This window comes from Acomys russatus, chromosome 2 (genome assembly GCF_903995435.1).
Source record: "Acomys russatus chromosome 2, mAcoRus1.1, whole genome shotgun sequence".
Taxonomy (NCBI): Eukaryota; Metazoa; Chordata; class Mammalia; order Rodentia; family Muridae; genus Acomys; species Acomys russatus.
In genome coordinates this window covers 24,441,637-24,464,512 of record NC_067138.1, presented here as the reverse complement: position 1 = coordinate 24,464,512, position 22,876 = coordinate 24,441,637, and the positions used below count along the sequence as shown (strand labels likewise).

The 22,876-nt window shown below is 39.2% G+C and overlaps 1 protein-coding gene across 3 annotated transcripts in view; it reads right to left on the bottom strand.

Moving 5' to 3' along the window:
- Sntg1 (syntrophin gamma 1) overlaps nucleotides 1–22,876 on the bottom strand; it is a 731,705-nt gene that overhangs the window by 66,485 nt on the left and 642,344 nt on the right. For all 3 annotated transcript variants that reach the window (XM_051159373.1, XM_051159361.1, XM_051159367.1), the window contains 2 exons: nucleotides 21,850–21,966; nucleotides 19,677–19,748 (listed from right to left, as the gene is read on the bottom strand). In XM_051159373.1, coding sequence (XP_051015330.1) covers nucleotides 19,677–19,748; nucleotides 21,850–21,966 — 189 coding nt within the window. The remainder of the gene's footprint in view (nucleotides 1–19,676; nucleotides 19,749–21,849; nucleotides 21,967–22,876) is intronic.

The window sequence follows — 22,876 nt, the reverse complement described above, 5'->3', positions numbered from 1 at the left end:
GATTTCTGCTTATTTGCAAACATTCTTCCTGAAACAAAAATAATATGGGAAAGGAGAAAAATTAAAGAAAATGGAAATCTTATTACATATTTATATGCAAATTCTTGTCCATTAACAAATAACACACACAGACAACATATTGGGGGGTATCTGGGAGTGTCAGTAGAGAGAAGACAATTGTCATCAGAGGATGTTTCCAGGTGTATGAGTCTATTAGTTGGGTTCAGGCCTCCAGACCCCTTTCGGCCTCTCCATTCTCACTTCTGTGCTGCAGTCTGGAATTTCCTGTCACCAGGATTTATGTAAGAGACTGTACTTGTGGACCATGATTTAACAGGTGCTGATTAATGAAGAAGGAAGATTAAAAGGAAGATGGCTTTAAAAGACATTAACAAATGTAGCAGATAGAGGAACTGTCACCAGCAATTACCTATTAGCTTGAAGTATGTGGTCCACAGACATTCCAGTGAATGCCACCTGATAGTCTCCCTAAGTGAAACTAAATCTTATAATAATGGCTACAAGCATAATTCATAGCCCAATATGAAAAATAGAACAGCATGTTCTTAGTACTTTTATGCTCTGCTTTTTTCTACTATATGGATTAGCCAACAGTAACGTCAATAACATTTGCCCTTTATGTCAAGACATTGAGGCACACAGCTAGTACATGTACTGAGATTCATAACTGATCTCTTAATTCTGTGACATAATATCAAGAGCAGTGAATATTACTTGATTTGTTATTTTAACTGTTCAGTATTTCTAATAACATTAGCCACTGCATTCAATGCTTGTGGAAGGGCATATCATCATGGGACACCTAGCTTCAACCTATCATTGGCATTCAAGTTAGCAGATGGAGAGTAAAGGCAAAAGGGTTGCAAAGGACAGAATCAGCACTGTCTTTAAAAGTCTGACCAGAGCAAACAATATAGGATGTGTATGTAACACACTGGTGAGGGCATCAAGCCACAGTTCTTTGCTGTTGTCTGCATGGCACAAAAAGATGCCACCTGAACTTCCATATGTCCAGACAGAGGCAATTGTATGAGATGAGACCTCAAAATGCAGTGTGACACTGACAAGGTCTGCCTCTGAATAAAAATGGGTCCTGTGGCATCGAGACACTTTTATTTCTTTTCTCTAGGAAGGAAGCTGTAAAGAATGCACAAGACCATTGGCTAGATCTGGGAAGGGGTTTAAAGTTTACCTCCTGTATTGTCCTTGGCTGGTGCCTTAGTTTGAGTGGGACCCCTGGGCCCAAATCTGCCTATCATATTGTTCTACTTGTAGATTTCTAGGACCCTCTGTATTCTTTTATTTTGCTATTCTCCCATGTGTCTCTCATTTAGAGTCCCAATAGGATGCCTTCCCCTCTGTCCCAGTTTCCTGGTAAGTGAAGGCTTTCGTGGGACATGCCCCTTGGGCTAGTATGCAGATATAAGTGAGTATATACCATTGATTCTTTCTGCTTCTGGGCTAGCCAATGGTCAGAATATTCTCCACAGTTGAGTGGAGAGTGTGATATGACTTTCTCACGTACTATGGTGCCTCACATTTGACCATGTCCCCTGGAGGGGGAGACCTGGTGGCACTCAGAGGAAGGACAGCAGGTAGCCAAGAAGAGACTTGATTCCCTATGAGAATATATAGGGGGAGGTAATCCCCCTCAGGAACAGTCATAGGGGAGGGGAATAATGGGAAAATGAGGGGGGGAGGAATGGGAGGATACAAGGGATGGGATAAACATTGAGATGTAACAAGAATAAATTAATAAAAAAAAAAGAATGCACAAGACTCAGAAGAAAAAAATAACAGTAAAGAATTACAAAGATGGTCAAATGCCATCCCTATCAAGAAGTTTTGTACACCTTTAATCCCAGCACTCAGGAAAGCAGAGGCAGGTGAGTGTCTGAATTGTGGCCAGCCTCGTCTACAAAAATGCTATAAAAAATAAAATAATAACATAAAAAAACCACAAGAGAAAAACATTTAAGAACCAATTAATAACAGACAGAGGGGCCAGAATGTTACCGAAGTGACAATCTGAGAGAAACTGCAGAGCTTTCTTCATTAGAAAGTGTGACAAGGAGCGTTGGCCACCTTCCAGTTATGGGTTCATGTCTGATCTCTCCAAAGACACATGAACCTGAAACCACTCTTGGCCTCCAAGGCAGAAGAGTCTATGGTCCTGATGAGAGTGTGTGTATTAGAGTCATTTCTCCTGACAAGGAGATGCTGAAGGGTATCTGAATGAAGTATTAAAGTTATAAAGGACAAAACAAAACAAAAAAAAACAAAAAAACAAAAAACAAAAACAAAACAAAACAAAAAACACTGTCTCAGAAAAAAGGAAGGAATACAAAAAAGAAAGAAAGTAGTAGAAATCCATGCCTCCGACTTCAGCACTTTCTTAATAAAATAATCTGTTCTCTGGATCAAAGTACAGAAGGATCAACTAATACAAATGTTTATTTGGGTCATGCAAGGGACATCTGGATGTTTAGACTTAAAAGAAAATTGTTTCCTTAGTGCTAGGTAACCATCTCTGCTCTTGGGCTATGCCCTTGGTCTCTGATCAGTGCTGAAGAGTGGCTGGAACAGTTACATCCATATCTCAAGTTAAACCTTCTACTCCTCCAATGGGAACAGTATTTTCACCACTTCTCCAGGCACCTCTGGGATGCCTTATAGAGAATTTCAAATCCTTATGCCCACATTAAGGGCTGCTAAGATTACATACTCTGCAACCAAACTTGGACAGATCTAAAATGAGACTTTTTAGTTTACCATCAGCAGTCAGGTAAAATGGAAGGAAGGTCGCCATGTTCAAACCTTTTGCTCACCCAAAATTTTAAAACATTGTCAGCATTGTATCTCTCCTTATTTTCAAGCCTTGTCTCTTCCTTGCTTTCCCAAAAGTTTCAAATGTACACCTAAAGGGAATTTTCTCTTTAACTTACTAACTTTGTCTTCTGCCCAGATATATATTCCAGTATCCTGCCAGACTTCCAACACCCAGGACATCATCAAAACAACTCCCCGCAGGTGCTCCAGCCAAACATCACAGATCATTCCAGCTGGACCCACATTGCCCCTTCTACCTGCATATGTTCTCAGACCCTGGACATCAAAGAAAGCAGCCTGCTCTTCCAGGACCTGTCACCACCTTAAAGTCAGCAGGAAGCAGTCAAAGATGATTGATTACTTCTCTCTCCTTTTATCCATTTGCAAAAGGCTGAAATGATGTGCCCAGGATGAACAGCTGCTGGGTCTCTCAGCACTCCTTGGTCCCTATCTGCTACAGGACATGGCTGATACAACCTGCCCTCTACCCTGAAGTTTCCAGGGCATAGTTTTTCCTTCTCATTCATCGTATCATCTGGACATTTTGTTGCAATTTTTTCTCTTTCTTTTCCCCCCTTACCTACACTTATATACTTTATCCTATTTTATATGAAAAACAATCCAATGTCATCATTTTTTAATTATAGAAAAAGGGAGGAATGTTAGGATTCTGACCCAGTCTGCCTATATTTGGTGTCATTGCCTACTTGCCTACTGAACATGGCCCTACTAAGTATATAAAGGGACAGGCCCACTTCACCTCTCTTTCACATCTCACCTCTCTCTCTCTCTCTCTCTCTCTCTCCCTATCTTTCTGTCTCTCTGTTTCTCTCTGGAATACCATTCCTCCTTTCTTTCTTTCCCCATGCTCATACAATAAACATATCCATCTAAAAAAGAAAAAAGAAAAAGAAAATTGGTATGGGGCGACACTGGAGGAAGTGCATATGGCTAACATCACTGTACAGAACATGTTAGCAATGCTTCTAGCTTAAATCACCAGCATGCAGTGAATACTGGGTACATACTGTAAGCAATCTGATGAAGATTATGGAGTAATGATAGTAAATATGGCAAAACAAGGCTGTGGTTATTATTGGTGCCAAAATTCCAATCCAGTCCACCTGACATTTGTACATGATATTGCTGGATCACAAGTCTTTCTGTCTAATAGTTTTTGTAGAATTTGTACTAATCGAATGCTCAGAAACAAAATAATACTTGGTAAATAATGAAAATGTGATGCCAACACACTAACAGAATAAAAATAAAAAGTATTCTAAAATATATCACCAAAAGTATATTGCTAACAGTTATCAGGAGTATAAAGTCCATAGCTATTGTTATTTGAGTAAGAGTTACTGCCACAAAGATATTTCTTTGAAGAGTTGGTGGAGTTATTTGGGAAGTATGGAAACATGGCTTTATTGGAGAAGATGAGTCACTGCAATTGTGCTTGGAAGTTTCAGAAACACTCGTACCATACCCAGTGTGCTCTCTGCTGCTTGTGACCAACATGTAGCCTCTCAACTGTTCCTGTTCACATGCCTTTGTCTGCTCTCATCAACTCTAAAGCTATAAACAAAATCAAATGCTTTCCTTTATATATTGCCTTGGTCATGGTGTTTTATCACTGTAATAGAAAAGTAACTAAGACAGTTTTATTTAACAAGCATAATGGCTTCCTGAATTTGTAAAGGCTATATGAATTTAATATCAGAGAGAGAACGAGACAGAGAGACAGAGACACAGAGAGACAGAGAAACACAAATAAGAATGCTATAAATGGCTTCTTCATTGAGAGTGGAGGAAAGTTCTGGGATTATGCTCTTTTGGAGGATGAGGCAAAATATATTTTTGAATTCTATATACTACATGAATTATAAATTTTGGGTAGAACAAACTAGGTGGACATATTCTCAGACATAGAATTTTAATGTTGCTAACTCTTATTTTTTTTAAAAAAATACTTTTTCAATTGAAAATACTTTCAATTTCTTGATGCTTCATCAGGACCTCATTTTGTCTATATAACTTTAAAATTTCCCCAATTCAAAAGAATAGGAAAAGAAATAATTGTTCCTAAGCTTACATAAAACACTGTAAGCATCACATTTTGTAAGAAGAGCATAGCACATGGAAAAATCAGCATTTCTCCTGTGCAACAATCAGATGATGACCTGACATAACTGCGGTCTGAACATTTTTTTCTCTTCAAAGAGGTTGATGCACAGTAGAACAGCTATTTCATTCTTGAGACTACATAAAGGCTATAGAGAATTATATTAGTAACAATGAGTGTAATTTTTGCATATAAATAAGAAATAGTAACCATATTATCTAATGTCATTTTAAAAATTCAAAATAGCAAGATAAATTATAAATATGTATCTAAAGTACAATTAATTTGATCAACAATAGAGCAAAGACAGCATACAAACTGTAGCATGTCATTTTAACAAGATATTCTAAATAAATTTTAATAATATCTCTATAGTTTTATATAATTTTTATTCTATTAGGATAAAATCTTCAGAAGGAGAAAGTAGGTGGTTTTCTTTAATACTAAAAGTGAAATTAAAGTAAAAGAATATTATGGAATTTTAAGGTCAGGTGATTTCATGAGCAGATACGATAGTGAATTTGTAAAGTAGAAATTTTTATTATCTGAAGTTTCAACAGTACTAAGTCTAACTCAATTCTTGAAAGCTTTGAAATATATCTGAAGGAGTTTAAGTTGCATAGATGATTTCTAAATTCTTCATTTATTACAATTTTTATAATATGTTTGTGGGATTTTTAAGGTTAATACTATACAATTCTATTCAGATTACAGATGTAAATTACAATATGAAGTTTGAAAAGCAGTTTCTTCCATGACTTTTCTCCAAATGAAAACTGGGCTCTGCCATGAATCAGATGGGCAAATGCCACATCACTGGTTTATGGCTAATCACAAAGCTAGCCATGAGGCAAGAGGATTGGGTCCTGTGGTTACCATAACATTCCTCATCCACGAGAAAAGCAACCTTACATTAAGAAGGACTTTTTATTTCTTTAGGTGCTAAGCTTTTGGTAAACTTTCACCTAAATGGGAGATGAGGATGAAAGCATCAAATGGGGCTTGCAAGCCAGTGTACAGGTCAGTGAAACCCTTTTTAAAAATTCATTTCACAGTCTTCACTTACTAGGAAAATGGGATAGTGGTGAGGACATCCTAAGGTGAGAGAAATATAGGAGATAGGGAAATAGATGGATCCAGAGGGCCCTAGAAACCTACAAGAAGAAAACTATGATGGGCAGATCTGGGCCCAGGGGGTCTGCTTGATCTATGGCACCAACCAAGGACAATATGTGCAATCGTTATAAAAATCCCTACCCAGACCTAGCTAAGGGACAGAATATTCTCCACAGTAAGGTGGAGACTGGGGACTGACTTCCACACGATCTCTGGTGCCCCTTATTTGGCCATGTCCCCTAGATAGGGAGGCCCGATGGCACTCGGAGGAAGGATAGCAGACTACCAAGAAGAAACTTGATATCCTAGCATCATATTTAAAGGAAGGAGGTCCCCATAAGTCATAGTCATAGGGAAGGGGAATGGAGTGAAAGCAGGAGGGAGGGAGGAATGGGAGGATGCACGGGATGGGATAGCAATTGAGATGTAATATGAATGATTTTATTTTTCAATAAAAAATATTTTAAAAATTAAATAAATATTTTTGGTTGTGAGCCTAGCCTTTAACGGCTGAGCCATCTCTCCAGCCCTTAGAGGAAGGACAGCATGTAGCCAAGAAGAGACTTGATACCCTATGAGAATATACAGGGGGAGGTAATCCCCCTCAGGAACAGTCATAGGGGAGGGGAATAATGGGAAAATGGGGGGGGGAGGGAGGAATGGGAGGATACAAGGGATGGGATAAACATTGAGATGTAACAAGAATAAATTAATAAAAAATTTTTTAATTAAATAAATAAAAATTCATTTCATATCCATGTAGCAGCCCATCCCTCCTCACCTATCAACCCTAGCCTCTCCTCTCCCACACCTTCTTACCTGCTTTTCAGAAGAGGAGATCCCCCTCACCCCAGTTCATCAAGTTGTGTGAGGACCAAACACGCCCTCCTTCCATGTGGCCTCGCAAGGCAGTCCCACAAGGGAGAAGTAGAAAAGCTGGCAAGAGAGCCTATGCCAGACAGAGCCCCAAGTCGCCTGAATAGCCGACCCACATGAAGCCCAGGCTACCCATTGGCCACATCCCTGTGGCTGCCTGGGTTGAGACCATGCAAGATCCTTGGTTGGTGCCTCAGTCTCAGCAGGACTGTCTAACCCCTGGCTAAGTTGGCTCTGTTGATCCTCTTGTGGAGCTCTTGTCACCTCTAGGTTCTTTTTTCCTTCACCCCATTTTTACACTAAGACTACCTATGCTTCACCCACTGTTTGATTTTGAGTCTCAGCATCTGTTCTGAGGCACTGCTGGGTGGAGCGTCTCAGACAACAACTCTGCTAGGCTCCTGTCTGCAAGCATAGCCGAGTATCCTTAATAGTGTCTGGGTTGGTTCTCTCCCATGGGGTATGTCTTGGGTTGGACAAGGCACTGGTTGGACATTCTCTCAGTCTCTGCTCTATCTTTATCACCGCATGTACATCTGGCAAGGTGAATTTTGAGTCAAAGGTTTTGTGGGTAGGTTGGTTTTCCCCTCCCTCTACTAGGAGCGTGTCAAGCTAGAGGGTGTCCCTTTCAGTGTCTATGGCTCTTGCTACTAGGAGTCTCTGCTAAAGTCCCTCTCATATGGCCCTGGGAACCTACCCTGACTTAGGTCTCCAGCTTGTCACAGAGTTGCCCTTTCTCTTTTCTCTAAAGGCCTTTTGTCTTCCTGCCCCTGCACTCCCAAGATCTGATCTCTGCCCTCATATCTCTCTGTGTTTTCTCTCTTACCTTGTACCCTCTCTTCAACCAGTACCTCTGACTATTCTATTACACCTTCTGAGTAAGATTTAAGCATTCTCCCTCGGATTCTCCTTGTTAATTATCTTCTTTGGGTCTGTACAGTGCAGTATGTTTATCCTGTGTTATACGGCTAAAAATCCACTTACAAATTAGGACATACCATGTGTGTCTTTCTGGGTCTGGGTTACCTCATTCAGTATGATCTTTTCTAGTTCCTTCAATTTTCTTGCAAACTTCATGATTTTTTAAAAATAGCTAAGTAGTATTCCACTGTGTAAATGTTTTTAATGCAATTTAATTAAGACCTTGGAGTGTTAAGGATGTCTTGGAAAAACAGCAAAGTGTTCCACATAGCATATGGCAGATGTATGAAATTCACTGTCCCAAGACACTTCAAGCTAAGATGCTTAAAAATCCAAATATATAAGAAAGTACACAAATAAAAATAAAATCTTGTTTCATGTTTCTATTATGAATAATGATTAGGTCTCTGTGTTGTATTGTGACAATAGGCTGCATCTGAAGTCACCTTGCTTGGCATTGTCCATGGGAATAACTTTCCCTGTTACAATTTCTTTTTCTTTCTTTCTTTCTTTTTTTCTTATTTTGAGACAGGCTCTATCTATGTAGCTCAGTCTCTGCTGGAACTTCCTGCAAAACCCAGGCTAGTCCTCTACTCTGGGCCTTCCTGCTTCAGGGTTCTGGGATTGCTAAAGCAAACATCACATCCCAGCTTGATGAGTTCCTTCCTGCTGTCAATCCTCAGAGTAAATGAGCACCATTTTCACACAGAGCAGCCATGCTGACACTTACTTTGTGGCCAAACAAACCCTTGCTAATCACCATAGAAACAGATGGGTATTATCAGAGGAAACAATTCTCAAGCTGAGGATTTTAGGAAGACTTAAGTATATTGTGGCAATTTAACTACAAAGTTACATTCATAACTAAAGGCTGTTATTAAGTATTTCAAGTGAGTTAAACTGTGAAACAATTCCCAAGCAAGCCTTTCATAGAAGACAATAGCACCTGATATAGATTTAAAATACTCAGAAGAATTTTTTCAAAACGATAACTATATGAATAAGAAAAAATTCTCCAAAGCAATAATTTGAACATCATTATGAGATATTTCTAACTAGTAGTATCTACTTCCTCTTCCAAATGCTGGTAGTAGTGGTAAAAAGAATAGTAGACCTTATTATTAAAATATAGGGTATATGAATATATTTGATCTGTGTCTTTAAGACACAAATCTCTCATTGTTTTTTTTTTTTTAATACAGAGTGGTTTTTTTCTGTTTATCTCTTTTCTTATTCATCTTTTTTTCTTTTCTTTTTTTAAACTTTTTTATTTTTATTTATTTTTTTAGTATTATAATTTCTTTTCTTTTTTTTATTAATTTATTCTTGTTACATCTCAATGGTTATCTCATCCCTTGTATCCTCCCATTCTTCCCTCCCTCCCATTTTCCCCTTACTCCCCTCCCCTATGATTGTGACTGAGGGGGACTTCCTCCTCCTTTATATGCTCATAGGGTATCAAGTCTCTTCTCCTCAGTGTTAGTAATAGAATTGGGGGCCACTAACCTTAATGTGCATACATGTACACACAACACACAGGTGCACATCTCCGTACATATACTTGCCATTGAAAGAGAGAAGAGGGATGGGATCCAAGATGGCGGTGAGGAGTGTGGACCGTGTTTGGAAACTCCAGTGAACAATTCAGGGAATTGCACAGATTTCTGAGCCAGGAACACCAAGGTCCCCACACCACGGCAGCGAGAGTCCTCCACGGTTCGGAGGGACCAGGGTGTGGAGGACCTGCCTGCCCCTGCACACGGGAGGAGCGTGGATTTTCTCGGATCGGAGCAACAGCAGCAGAGGCAGCAGCAACAGCGGCGGCGCCAGCGGCACCAGCGGCAGCAGTGGCAGTGGCTGAGGTTTGCAGCTCTGAGCCTTCTGGTGGAGGCGATTAGTGTGGTGGCTGGTGGGAGTTGCTGCGGGAGAGGGGACTTGGGACGGGATTTGGGTCACGTGGTGCCTTGTGACCCAAACTAGACTTGGCGCACAGTTCAGCCCCAGAGTCCCGGGTTCAGCTCAGTGCGTAGTGCCGTGGAGACGCTGTCTCAGCACAGCAAGCAATTGTGCCCTAGGCACTAGCTCAACTCAGCCACAGCTCCCCTGCTGTGACACAGCCTGGGCAGAGCAATCAGTTCCACCCTAGGCACCAGCTCAGTGCAGCCACAGTTCTCCTACTGTGACGCAGGCTGGGCGGAGCACTCAGCTCCACCAGAGGCACTAGCTCACATCAATGAGCAGTTCTGCCCAAGACACTAGCACAACTCAGTGGGCAGTTCTGGGGCACTAACATAGGCTGTGGTCAGCACGCAGATTCAGCCCAGAGGCCCTAGCTGGACTTGCCGGACAGATTGGGCCCAGAGACTCTAGTTGAGCGGTGCGCACACGCTTGGCGGCTCCAAGACTCTGGCTGGACTATCCATGCAGTATAGGCTTGGAGTCCTGGGCTGAATTCAGCGTGCAGTGTGAGTCCAGAGTCCCTGGCTGACCTCGGTGCACAATTTCTACCCCGGAGACTCGGGTGGATCTCGGCGTGCAGTTTGGGGCCTGAGTCCCTAACTGTGCTTGGCAGACAGATTAGGCCCAGAGACTCTAGCGGAGCTTTTGGCACAGTCCCGGCTCTAAGACTCTGGTTGGACACAGTGTGCAGTTTGAATACAGAATTCCTGGCTGAGCTTGGCGGACAGTTTAGGCCGTGAGTCAATAATTGACCACAGCACACACTTTGGGCCAAAAGACCCTAGCTGAGCTTAGTGCGCAGTCCTAGCCCCCAAAATTACGGCTGGACCCTGTGTGCATTTTGTGCCCAGAATCCCTAGCTGAGCTCGGCAGACAGTTCAGGCCCTGAGAATCTAGCTGAGCTCAGCACCTGGTTCGGGCCCAGTGTCCCTGGCTGGACTTGGCAGGGAGCCCAGAAGGCTGTGGATACTTGGCCTGACCCAGCACTCATTCAGAGACCCAGAACGACTGCAGGACCCACAGCGCAGGGGAGCTGAGGATCACTGGCTGTGAGAGAACAAAACGACAGGGCTAACTTCCTGCCATCCACACCAGTAAAGTATCAGAGCTTCCAGCCTATGGAAATCATGAGAAAACAAGTGAATCTATCATCAGACTCCCTCCATCCAACTCTGGAAGCTACCCAACAAAAACAAAGACACCAAGATGTCTAAAGGACAGCGTAAAAGCATACGCAAAAAACCCCCAAAACAACATGGCGTCTCCAGTTTCCAGCTATCCCAAAGAAAACAACCCAGAGAACTCTAATACAATGGAAATACAAGAAAATGACCTCAAATCCTTAGTAATGAGGATATTAATGGAGGAAACAAATAAAATTCGTAATCAAATGCAGGAGGATGCAGCCAAACAGGTGAGAGACATAAAAGAGGCACATAGAGTGGAACTGGAAAAATTCCAGGAAAATGCAAACAACCAGTTGAAAGAAATAAAAAAATCAGTTCAAGATCTGAAGACGAAAATGGATTCAATGATAAACACACAGACAGAAGAAAAACGAAAACGTGAGACTTCAGAGAAGAAGGCGAGCAACACAGAGGTGAGCTTTTCGAACAGAATCCAAGAGATGGAAGAATGAATCTCAGGTCTAGAAGATACAATCACAGATCTTGAAGCAGCCATTAAGGAAAATGAGAAATCTGTAAAACTCCTGACACAAAACATCCAAGAAATTAAGGACACCATGAAAAGAAGAAATCTGAGGATAATAGGCATTGAAGAAAGAGAAGATACCAGTCTCCAAGGCCCAGAAACTATTCTCAATAAAAATCATAGAAGAAAATTTCCCCAATATAAAGAAAGAGATGCCTATAAACATACAAGAGGCCTACAGAACACCAAATAGAATTGACCAGAAAAGAAAAACTGCCCGTCACATAATAATCAAAACAGAAAACATGAGGAACAAAGGAAAAATATTAAAAGCTGCAAAGGAAAAGGGACAAATAACATTTAATGGCAAACCTATCAGAATTACACCCAGCTTCTCAGCAGAGACCATGAAAGCCAGAAGGGCCTGGACAGAGACCCTGCAAACCCTAAGAGACAACAGATGCCAGGCCAGACTACTTTACCCAGCAAAACTATCAATAACCATTGATGGAGAAAACAAAATATTCCATGACAAAAACAAATTCAAACAGTACCTATCCACAAATCGAGCTTTACAGAAGGTACTAGAAGGAAAACTCCATCCCAAAGAGTCAAGCTACAACCAAAACTACTCAGGAAACAGATAACTATCCCATGGCAAAAAGACAACAACACAAACGCTCGACTGGAAAAAACATCAAAATTAAGACTTTTAACAGTCACTGCTCATTAATATCTATCAACATCAATGGTCTCAATTCTCCAATAAAAAGACACAGACTAACTGAATGGGTGCATAAACAAGATCCAACATTCTTCTGCATTCAAGAAACACATCTCACCCATAATGATAAGCATTACCTCAGGGTGAAAGGTTGGAAAAATATTTTCCAAGCAAATGGTCACAAGAAGCAAGCAGGCGTAGCCATTTTAGTATCGAACAAAATAGACTTTCAACCAAAATTAATCAAAAGGGATGAGGAAGGATACTTCATACTCATCAAAGGTAAAGTCAACCAAGATGACATCACAATTCTGAACATCTATGCTCCCAATACAAGGGCACCCACATTTGTAAAAGATCTCCTAAAAAAGCTTAAACCACACATCGATCCCCACACAATAATAGTGGGAGACTTCAACACCCCACTCTCACTGAAGGATAAGTCATTGAAACAGAAACTAAGCTGAGAAATAACATCATTAACCAATGCCATGGGTCAAATGGATCTAACAGATATCTATAGAACCTTTCACCCAAACAAGAAAGAATACACCTTCTTCTCTGCACCCCATGGAACCTTCTCCAAAATTGATCACATCGTAGGTCACAAAGCAAGCCTCAATAGATACAAGAGGATTGAAATAATACCTTGTATCCTATCAGATCACCATGCTCTTAGGCTGCAATTCAACAACAACAGAAATAACAAAAAGCCTACACGTACGTGGAAATTAAACAACTCTCTGCTAAATGACACCTGGGTCAGGGAAGAAATAAAGAAAGAAATCAAGGAGTTTCTGAAATTCAATGAAAATGAAGGAACAACATACCCACATTTGTGGGATACATTGAAAGCAGTGCTAAGAGGAAAATTCATAGCACTAAGTGCCTTTAAAAAGAAATTGGAAACATTGCACATAAGCATTTTAACGACACAACTGGAAACCCTAGAAAAAAAAAAGCAGAAACACCCAAAAGGAGTAGACGTCTGGAAAAAATCAAACTCAGGGGTGAAATTAACAAATTAGAAACTAAGAAAACAGTCCAAAGAATCAACAAAACCAAGAGCTGGTTCTTTGAGAAAATCAACAAGATAGACAGACCATTACCGAAACTAACTAAAAGGAGTGAGACAGTATTGAAATCAACAAAATCAGAAACGAAAAGGGAGACATGACAACAGACACTGAAGAAATACAAAGAATCATAAGATCCTACTTTGAAGGTATATATGCCACAAAATTTGAAAATCTAAGGGAAATGAACAATTTTCTTGATCAATTTCACTTGCCAAAGTTGAGTAAAGAACAGATAAACAAGCTAAATTGTCCCATTTCCCCTACAGAAATAGAAGCAATCAATGATAGTCTCCCAACCAAAAAAAGCCCAGGGCCAGATGGTTTCAGTGCAGAATTCTACCAGACCTTCAAGGGTGAGCTAATACTGATACTCTTCAAGCTACTTCAAAAGATGGAAATGGATGGAATATTACCAAATTCATTCTATGAGGCCATAGTCACATTGATACCTAAACCTCACAAAGACTCAACAAAGAAAGAGAATTTCAGACCAATTTCTCTTATGAACATTGATGCAGAAATACTAAATAAAATACTTGCAAAATGAATAGAAGAACACATCAAAGATATCATTCATCATGACCAAGTAGGCTTCATTACAGGCATGCAGGGATGGTTTAATATACGGAAATCCATCAATGTAACCCACCCTATAAACAAACTGAAAATAAAAAAACCACATGATCATCTCTTTGGACGCAGAGAAAGCATTTAATAAAATCCAACACCCATTCATGTTTAAAGTTTTAGAGAGATCAGGGATACAAGGCATTTTCCTCAACATAATACAGCAAGCCAATAGCCAAAATCAAAGTAAATGGTGAGTTACTCAAGGAAATTCCTCTAAAATCGGGAACAAGGCAAGGCTGCCCACTCTCTCCATATCTCTTCAATATAGTACTCGAAGTTCTAGCCAGAGCAATAAGACAACAAAAGGAGATCAAGGTTATCCAAATGGGAAAGGAGGAAGTCAAATTATCCCTATTTGCAGATGATATGATAGTGTACATAAGTGACCCTCAAAATTCCACCAGAGAACTCCTACAGCTGATAAACACCTTCAGCAAATTAGCTGGGTACAAAATTAACTCAAAAAGGTCTGTAGCCTTCCTATACAGAAATGACAAGCTTGCAGAGGAAGAAATTAGGAAAACCACACCCTTCACATTAGCCACAAGCAATATAAAATATCTAGGAGTCACTCTAACTAAACAAGTGAAGGACATGTTTGAAAAAAATTCCAAAACTCTGAAGAAAGAGATTGAAGATGACCTGAGAAGATGGAATGATCTTCCTTGCTCATGGATCAGGAGAATCGACATGGTAAAAATGTCCTCCTACCAAAAGCAATCTACAGATTCAATGCAATCCCTTTCAAAATACCTACACAATTTTTTAAAGACATTGAAAGTTCAATTCTGAACTTCATAGGGAAAAACAAAAACCCAGAATAGTTAAAACAATCTTGTACAATAAAAGGTGCTCTGGAGGAATCTTCATACCTGATCTCAAACTGTACTATAAAGCAATAGTAATTAAAACAGCTTGGTACTGGCACAGCAACAGGCTGGTTGATCAGTGGAATCGAATCGAAGACCCAGATATGAATCCACACACAATGGAAAAAGGATAGCATCTTCAACAAATGGTGCTAGTTTAACTGGAGGTCTATGTGTAAAAAAATGCAACTGGACCCATATTTGTCACCTGCACAAAACTCAAATCCAAGTGGATTAAAGACCTCAACATAAAACCAGAGACACTAAGCCACTTAGAAGAAAAAGTGGGGAAGAGCCTGGAACATATTGGCACAGGAGACAACTTTCTGAACAGAACACCTACAGCCCAGGCCTTAATGTCAACAATTAATAAATGGGACCTCATGAGGCTGAGAAGCTTCTGTAAGGCTGGAGACACTGTCAAGAGAACAAAGCGACAGCCTACAGACTGGGAAAAGATCTTCACCAACCCTACATCTGACAAACGTCTAATATCCAAAATATATAAAGAACTCAAGAAATTAAACACCACCAAACCAAATAACCCAATTGAGAAATCGGGCTTGGAACTAAACAGAGAATTCTCAACAGAAGAATATCAAATGGCTGAGAAACACTTAAAGAAATGCTCAACCTCCTTAGTCATCAGGGAAATGCAAATCAAAACAACTCTGAGATTCCATCTTACACCCATCAGAATGGCTAAGATCAAAAACTCAAGCAACACCACATGCTGGCAAGGATGTGGGGAGAGAGGAACACTCCTTCATTGCTGGTGGGAATGCAAACTAGTACAGTCACTTTGGAAATCTCTCTGGTGCTATCTCAGAAAAATGGGAATAGGGCTTCCTCAAGACCCAGCTATCCCACTCCTTGGAATATACCCAGAAGATGCTCCAGCAGACAACAAGAAAATTTGCTCAACCATGTTCATAGCAGCCTTATTCATAATAGCCAGATCATGGAAACAGCCTAAGTGTCCCTCATTAGAAGAATGGATAAAGAAACTGTGGTACATATACACTATGGAATACTACTCAGCTATTAAAAACAAGGAATTCCCAAAATTTGTGGACAAATGGATTGAGCTAGAAATGATCATAATGAGTGAGTTAACCCAGAAGCAGAAAGAATCAAATGGTATATACTCACTTCTATCTGCATACTAGCCCAAGGGGCATGTCCTACGAAAGCCTTCACTTACCAGGAAACTGGGACAGAGGGGAGGACTTCCTATTGGGACTCTAGATGAGAGAAGCATGGGAGAATGGCAAAGTAGAAGGATCCAGAGGGTCCTAGAAACCTACAAGTAGAACATTATGATAGGCAGATTTGGGCCCAGGGGCCCCGCTCAAACTAAGGCACCAGCCAAGGACAATACAGGCGGTAAACGTTAAACCCCTTCCCAGATCTAGCCAATGGTCAGAACAATCTCCATACTTGAGTGGAGAGTGGGATATGACTTTCTCAGGTACTCTGGTGCCTCACATTTGACCATGTCCCCTGGAGGGGGAGACCTGGTGGCACTCAGAGGAAGGACAGCAGGTAGCCAAGAAGAGACTTGATACCCTAAGAGAATATGCAGGGGGAGGTAATCCCCCTCAGGAACGGTCATAGGGGAGGGGAATAAGGGGAAAGGGGGAGGGAAGGAAGAATGGGACAACACAAGGGATGGGATAACCATTGAGATGTAACAAGAATAAATTAATAATAAAAAATTTTTAAAAAAGAAAGAGAGAAGAGGAAGGAGGGAAATATATAGACATGGATAGTGAGATAGAGATAAACAGAGAAAGAGATAAAGACAGAAACAGAGATCTCTATGGAGGAAGAGATAGAAATATGGAAAGAAATACAGGTAAAGATGAGAAATATATAATGGAAAAAGATATATACTTTGAAACAGAATATCCACCTTCTTAACTGAAGCACAACCATCTTCTTTGGCTTCCATCACCACCCACCCATTCAGAATAATCATCTACTTCTACAGTCTTTTGCACTCATGGAAAAGACTATCTTTTCTGCTCTGGTTACTAGTTGCATTGAAACCTGATGCTACACAGGACAGAGAGAGCACCTCTATCCTACAGATGCTGAAAAGAACAAATCTACAGGTTATAAGCATAGGAAATATTTCAAAAGAATTTTAATAGAAAAATTCCCAGACTGAGGCAAAGAGATGTTAATTCATATACAAAGGGCCTTTAGGAAACAGAACAGATAAAGCCAGGAAAGAAATCACTAAATACACAAGACAAAGAAATTATATTGAAACTCACATTGAAAAATGACAAGAAGGAAATACATAGTCACATAAAGACAGGCCCACTAGAATTATATCAGATCACTCAATTGGAATTTTAAAAGCAAAAAGGTACTATGAAACTGAACAGAGAGTTCTCAAAGGAACTACAAATGACTGATAAGTGTATCTTTAAAAAAATGAAAAAATGTTTAACATCATTAGCCACCAGGGATATACAAATAAACTACTTTGAGGTTCTACCTCACACCAGTTGGGATGGCTATTTATAAGAGGTCAATTATTTAAGAAAAAAATGTTGGCAGGGTATGTGAAAAAGAAAACCTGCATTCCACAATGATGGGAGTGCAAACTGGTATGGCTCCTATCAAAACTGACTTCAAGTTTCTCCAAAATCTAGAAAAAAATTTCTTTATGGCCTAGCTCTGCCAATTCTTGGAATACATCCACACAGAGCTCACCATGTCCTACTACAGAGCCATTTCAACATCCCGTTCATTTCTGAAATATTTAGAATAACTAGGTAATGTAAATAGCTTAGATGCCCACCAGTTGAGAAATGAACAAAAATAGATGGCACATATATAATGAGATTTTATTAATCTGTAGAAAGTATTGAATCAAACTTTGCAAATGACCAGTGAAACTGGAAAATGCTGTAGCAAGTGAGATAAGACAGGCTCACTAGTCAAATGCTGCACATCCCCTTTCCTGTGTGGATCTCATGGGAGCACACAAATGAGTGGCTGTCACTGCAGACTGTGACGCACAAGGAGGAAGGGGAGAGAAGATGTAGGCAGCCCCAGAGCGCACATAAGAGACTGGGAACTGCTTTAAGCTTTGCTATAGCACAGCAAGGTCACCACTGCTTGAAAGTGTCTATACAGCAGTATTTCAAGAATCCTGTTTTTAAAACAAACTCTCACTAATCTAGAACTTGCTATGTAGAATCTGGCTTCATAGTCACAAAGATTCATTTGCCCTTGTCTCCTGTCTGCCGGGAATAGAGGTGTGCATTTCCATATCTGATATAGTTAGCGGAAAAGGATGCAAACGCTTTTACTAATACATTACTATTGGAAATACTTGATTTTATTTGCTAACTACATATATTTCACATGCATCATCACAGTGTACACCAAGAAAACGTTTCTAAAAGCCACAGTTAAAAATACAAAACTCTCAATGAAATTTAAAATACAGAACTAAAGGCTTCAACAATCATTTCTCTAAAGAGGATAAAAACCTGGCCAACAGTCTCATCTACAAAGTGAGTCCAGGACAGCCAAGGCTACACAGAGAAACCCTGTCTCAAAAAATCAAAAAAAAAAAAAAAAAAAAAAAAAAAAAAAAAAACCTGGCCAAAATGCACATGCAGTAATGACAAACATCACTAGTCAGAGAAGTTCATACCTACATCACTTGGAAATATTACCTCCTATCACATAGCATGGCTATTTTCAAAAAGGAAAACGACTACAGCTGTTACACAGGTTTGAGGAAAACAAATGCTTCATACAGCTGTGTGGAGAGTTAAGTGAGAATACTCACTCATCACATGCAGCAGCACGTATTGCTATAGGATTTAGAAATGAAACTGAAATATAACTCAGCCAGCAATTCTGCTCTGGGCATATACCATAGGAAATCTAATCATTACTCGATGAAGGCATGGGTACTCTTGTGTCTTCTGCATCATTATTCAGAGTAGCCAGAATATGGAAGATATTGAGAAGACTGTCAAAAGACGGAGTGATCAAGAAACCGCAGCACATAGTAAACACAATGTAATATTTTCAGCCCTAACAATGACTTAAATCCTGCCATCTATCATAACACAGGCAAGTGGTGAGATGACCTGAATGAAATGAGTCAGATATAAGAATATATGAACTTCTTTGATTATGGAATCTAGAAAAAATTAAAGTGTGCAATGTAAATACATAGACATGGAGACTCGAGGAACAGGTTGGCAACGGGAGAACCAGGCAGACATAGGTCAGTGGCCAACAAAGTGGCAGATACACAGGAGGAGGGAATCTAGATTTTGAAGAGCAATGTGAGATTTCACCTGTTCTAGATTCAGAAAGAAAAACAATTAACTTGTGAAATAAAGACTATGCAGGTTTACTTCATGTTAGTATTATTTCATATTGTCTAATGTATTAATATAATTCCCCACAGCATCATGATGTAGGCATTAAATCTGTACAATAAAACGTTTCTAAGAAAATTTGCATTGATGGTTCTTTCAAATGACCCTTTAATTCTTACTATGGAATGTATAAGTCATCTCAATTTTTCAGAATTCCTGATGACTTGATGCTGTGAGATTTCTGTTGACTGTGATACACAGTGACTGTCAACTCCCAAGGCAAAGCAAAATAAGTCATTTCTACATTTGTCATGTTTTCTGATTTCAAAGACTCACTCTCCATGTATCTGTGCATTTCTTGTGCATCCCAGTTTCCCTCCTTTACTTCTCATTTTACTATCTCTTTCCACATTGTCTTCTGTTCATGGGTTATTTGTTTTCAGGAATTGTTCAAGTGTTCACATTTCCACCCTTTGGAAGACATTCCATTGAAATGTTTGTCCTCACTGCACATACCTTGAGAACCTTGCACATGATCTCACACACAGAGAAGGTTTTCTCTGCTCTCGTCCAGTCCCACGTGGTCACCTTTAAGAGATAAGAAATAACATTTGTGCTATTAGGGAATTTCAGTTTCCTTCTGCTTCTTATGGATAATGACAATATCACAAAAGTCTTTCTTTAGTCTCCCAATCTGTGTAGTAGTTCATGTAAAGTTCCTTTCATATCATTTGGGTTTATTCAAAAGTTGTCAGCATTTGCCTACCCTTTTCTCAGGAAACATTTCATGTTGTCTGTAACAATTTCTATTTGGCAAAAAATTCCTTATTTGTTTAAAATGATTTGTGTGTTCTCTAAACACAAATATTAAGTTTTCAATTACTAAATATGTATTTCTTCTTAGTAAGATGCAGAAAAGAACATAATATATCAACATTGATTTCAATTACTTAAAAATAAATTATTGATATTTAAAGGTCATTCCAAGATTATTAAGATATTATAAAGATGTAATCTCCACTGTGAAGTTAATTCCTTTACTTATTTTGAAATATTTTATCTCTACAATCACAGGACATTCATTGTTCAGGGTAGTAATACACCAAGAAATATAAACATAATTTTTTTTTCATTTTTGGTATTATGAGTTTTGTTTAGGCATTGACATTAAAAATATTAATGATCAAGTCTTGAGAACTCCAAGTTCATTTATATTATTAAACCTGACAGTGAAATGGCTGGCCTTGAACTCAGAGATCTGCTTGCCTCTGTCTCCTGGGATTAAACACATGTCTATATTCCAGCTGTATCACACAGACCTAGATTTCGTTGGATATGATTTCTTGTCAGAGCGGCCATGTTCTGAATTAAAATTTCTCTACCACAGTCAATAAATATGTATTGGGTGTTACTTTTCCATAAAGCACATGTTTCCAATTTAAGGCTTTCAAGAGAATAGCTGTGCAGACATATTTAATGCACATAGAATATAAATCAGAATATATTGCAAACTGATTAGGTTCCAGAAGAGGTGGACAGTATGGAACGTTATATATTGAACTGTGATAGCTTACCGCTGTAGCTGAGCTTGAATAACCCCAAAGACCTATGTATTGAATGATTTTCCCCTGATGTGTTATATTTTTGATCTGGCAGAACATTTAAAAGGTGGGTTATGATGCAAGGAAGTTAAGTCATAAAGGGACATGAACTTCCACGGAGTATTAATATCCTAATTTCATCTATTTCTCTATTTCCTGATTGCCATGATGTAAGCTTCCTCCTCTGGCATATGCTACAGCCATGCTGCACTGTGCTGCTCTAGCCTGGAAAATAGCCTGGGCCACATGGTCATAGACTAAGTCTTCACTGTGAGACTAGACAAACACTTTTTTTTCCTTAGTGACTTATCTAGTTACGTGATTTTTACATCAGGGAAAAACCTAATGTATTTCCCCAGAATATATTTCTCTTTCCTCCAAGAGTGATATAATTTCATTTAAACTTTTTTGGGGGGATTTTTATATTTTCCATTATTTTGCTGTGCTATAGTAGCTTGTTTTGAGGTGCAGTCTCACTTTTTACATCTGACCAGCCTCTACCACCTGGTTTTCTTGCCTCAGTCTCTCAAACACAGGGATTGCAAGCATGGCCCATCATACCTGCCTTTCACTGTAAAGTTTTAACATCATAGAATTGGATTTAATATGCCTACTTAATTTTTGAGATTTTTACTTCTTATGTGTCAGTGTAAATTAAAAACAAGTGAAAAACTTAATGATGATAATGAGTCACTCAAATAAAGACTAAGAACTCTCAAAGTGTCCACAAATACAAAATGATTACAATACTCAAAATACAGAATAAAAATTTAAACATCTTACTCTATCTTTACATCCAATTTATTAAATACCTTGATATATATCTGGGGACATATCTTAAACCCTTTCCCACGTCTTCATGAAATTTTTAACAATATTAAGATTTGCTCCCTTCATCAGGTTCTTAGGCAAAAATGGCATCTACTTTTTTCAAAGCTTCACCTTTTACAAAATATTTTAATCAGTCTAACAATTTCCTAAATGTCCTGTGTCTTTCTCAGGATGCACTGACATTTAAGTGTTCCTCAGGGGATGTCACTCGGCTACCAACAGATCTGAGAACTCAAACATTGGACACAAACACTTACTGGAGGTGACAGGAACCTGTAAAGACAAGAACCCCTCAGAGCAAGAAACACCGGTGTGTACACTCTGTCCTGGAGGGATTCCTGCTCCCGCGCTTCACACCAGCCCATGTAGACTATCTGTAAGGAAAGGAAGTGCTATTAACTGCCAAACTACACTTTACATACTATAGTCTCTTTTTGTGTCTTATACTGATATAATTTCATGTAAGATTACCTAATCGGTCTATGCCAAAATCCACTAAACCAGCCTTCCCATCACTAGTGGCTATGAACTACTGAGAGGGAATTATTTATACAAAGTTTTCAAGTGTTGCCTTATTCTAGTAGATGTGAGTTACTTTCTCCCTCTCTCCCTTTCTCTCTTTCTGCTCTTAAACATATTTATTTATAACAGACTATTAACTATTAACTCACCTCTTCTTTTCCCAATTAGTTATATTTATTATTCCTGAATGTCTCAATATACAAAACATTCAAGTGATCTATGAAAGCCTTTTCTTGCTAGCCTATCCACTAGAATGAAGACCCTCATCCTCTGAATGTCACAAGATGAGGTGGTGAAGGTCTTCATTATGAACACTGACCTCAAGTGGTAAAGGATATGCTACATTTTAAATTAAAAAAAATTGAGACTCCTATTTTACACATCAAATTGCAATGACTGATAACCACTTGGGGTCTTGTTTACCATAAAAGATCAATTTCTAAGGGAAGGTCATGTGCTATACAGTGTTTCCCATGCTCCACCATTTAATTGCTATGAACTCAAACATACAAATTGTGTTAAATATTAGTTTTGAATTATGATTCACATTTTATTTATTCCATATGCAGACACTTATGTCACATGTTTTATGTTTTGCTTGCTGATTTTCAGACACTGATTCCTCAGTCTCGTTTACGATAATACCCACTATGAGCGGTGAAATATGAAACATGACAAAGTCCGCCAGGATAAGTGTCTGTTACACCCTGCTCAACATGTAATGATGGACAGAGCTAGATTCTTTTTCTCACTGAGATGCTT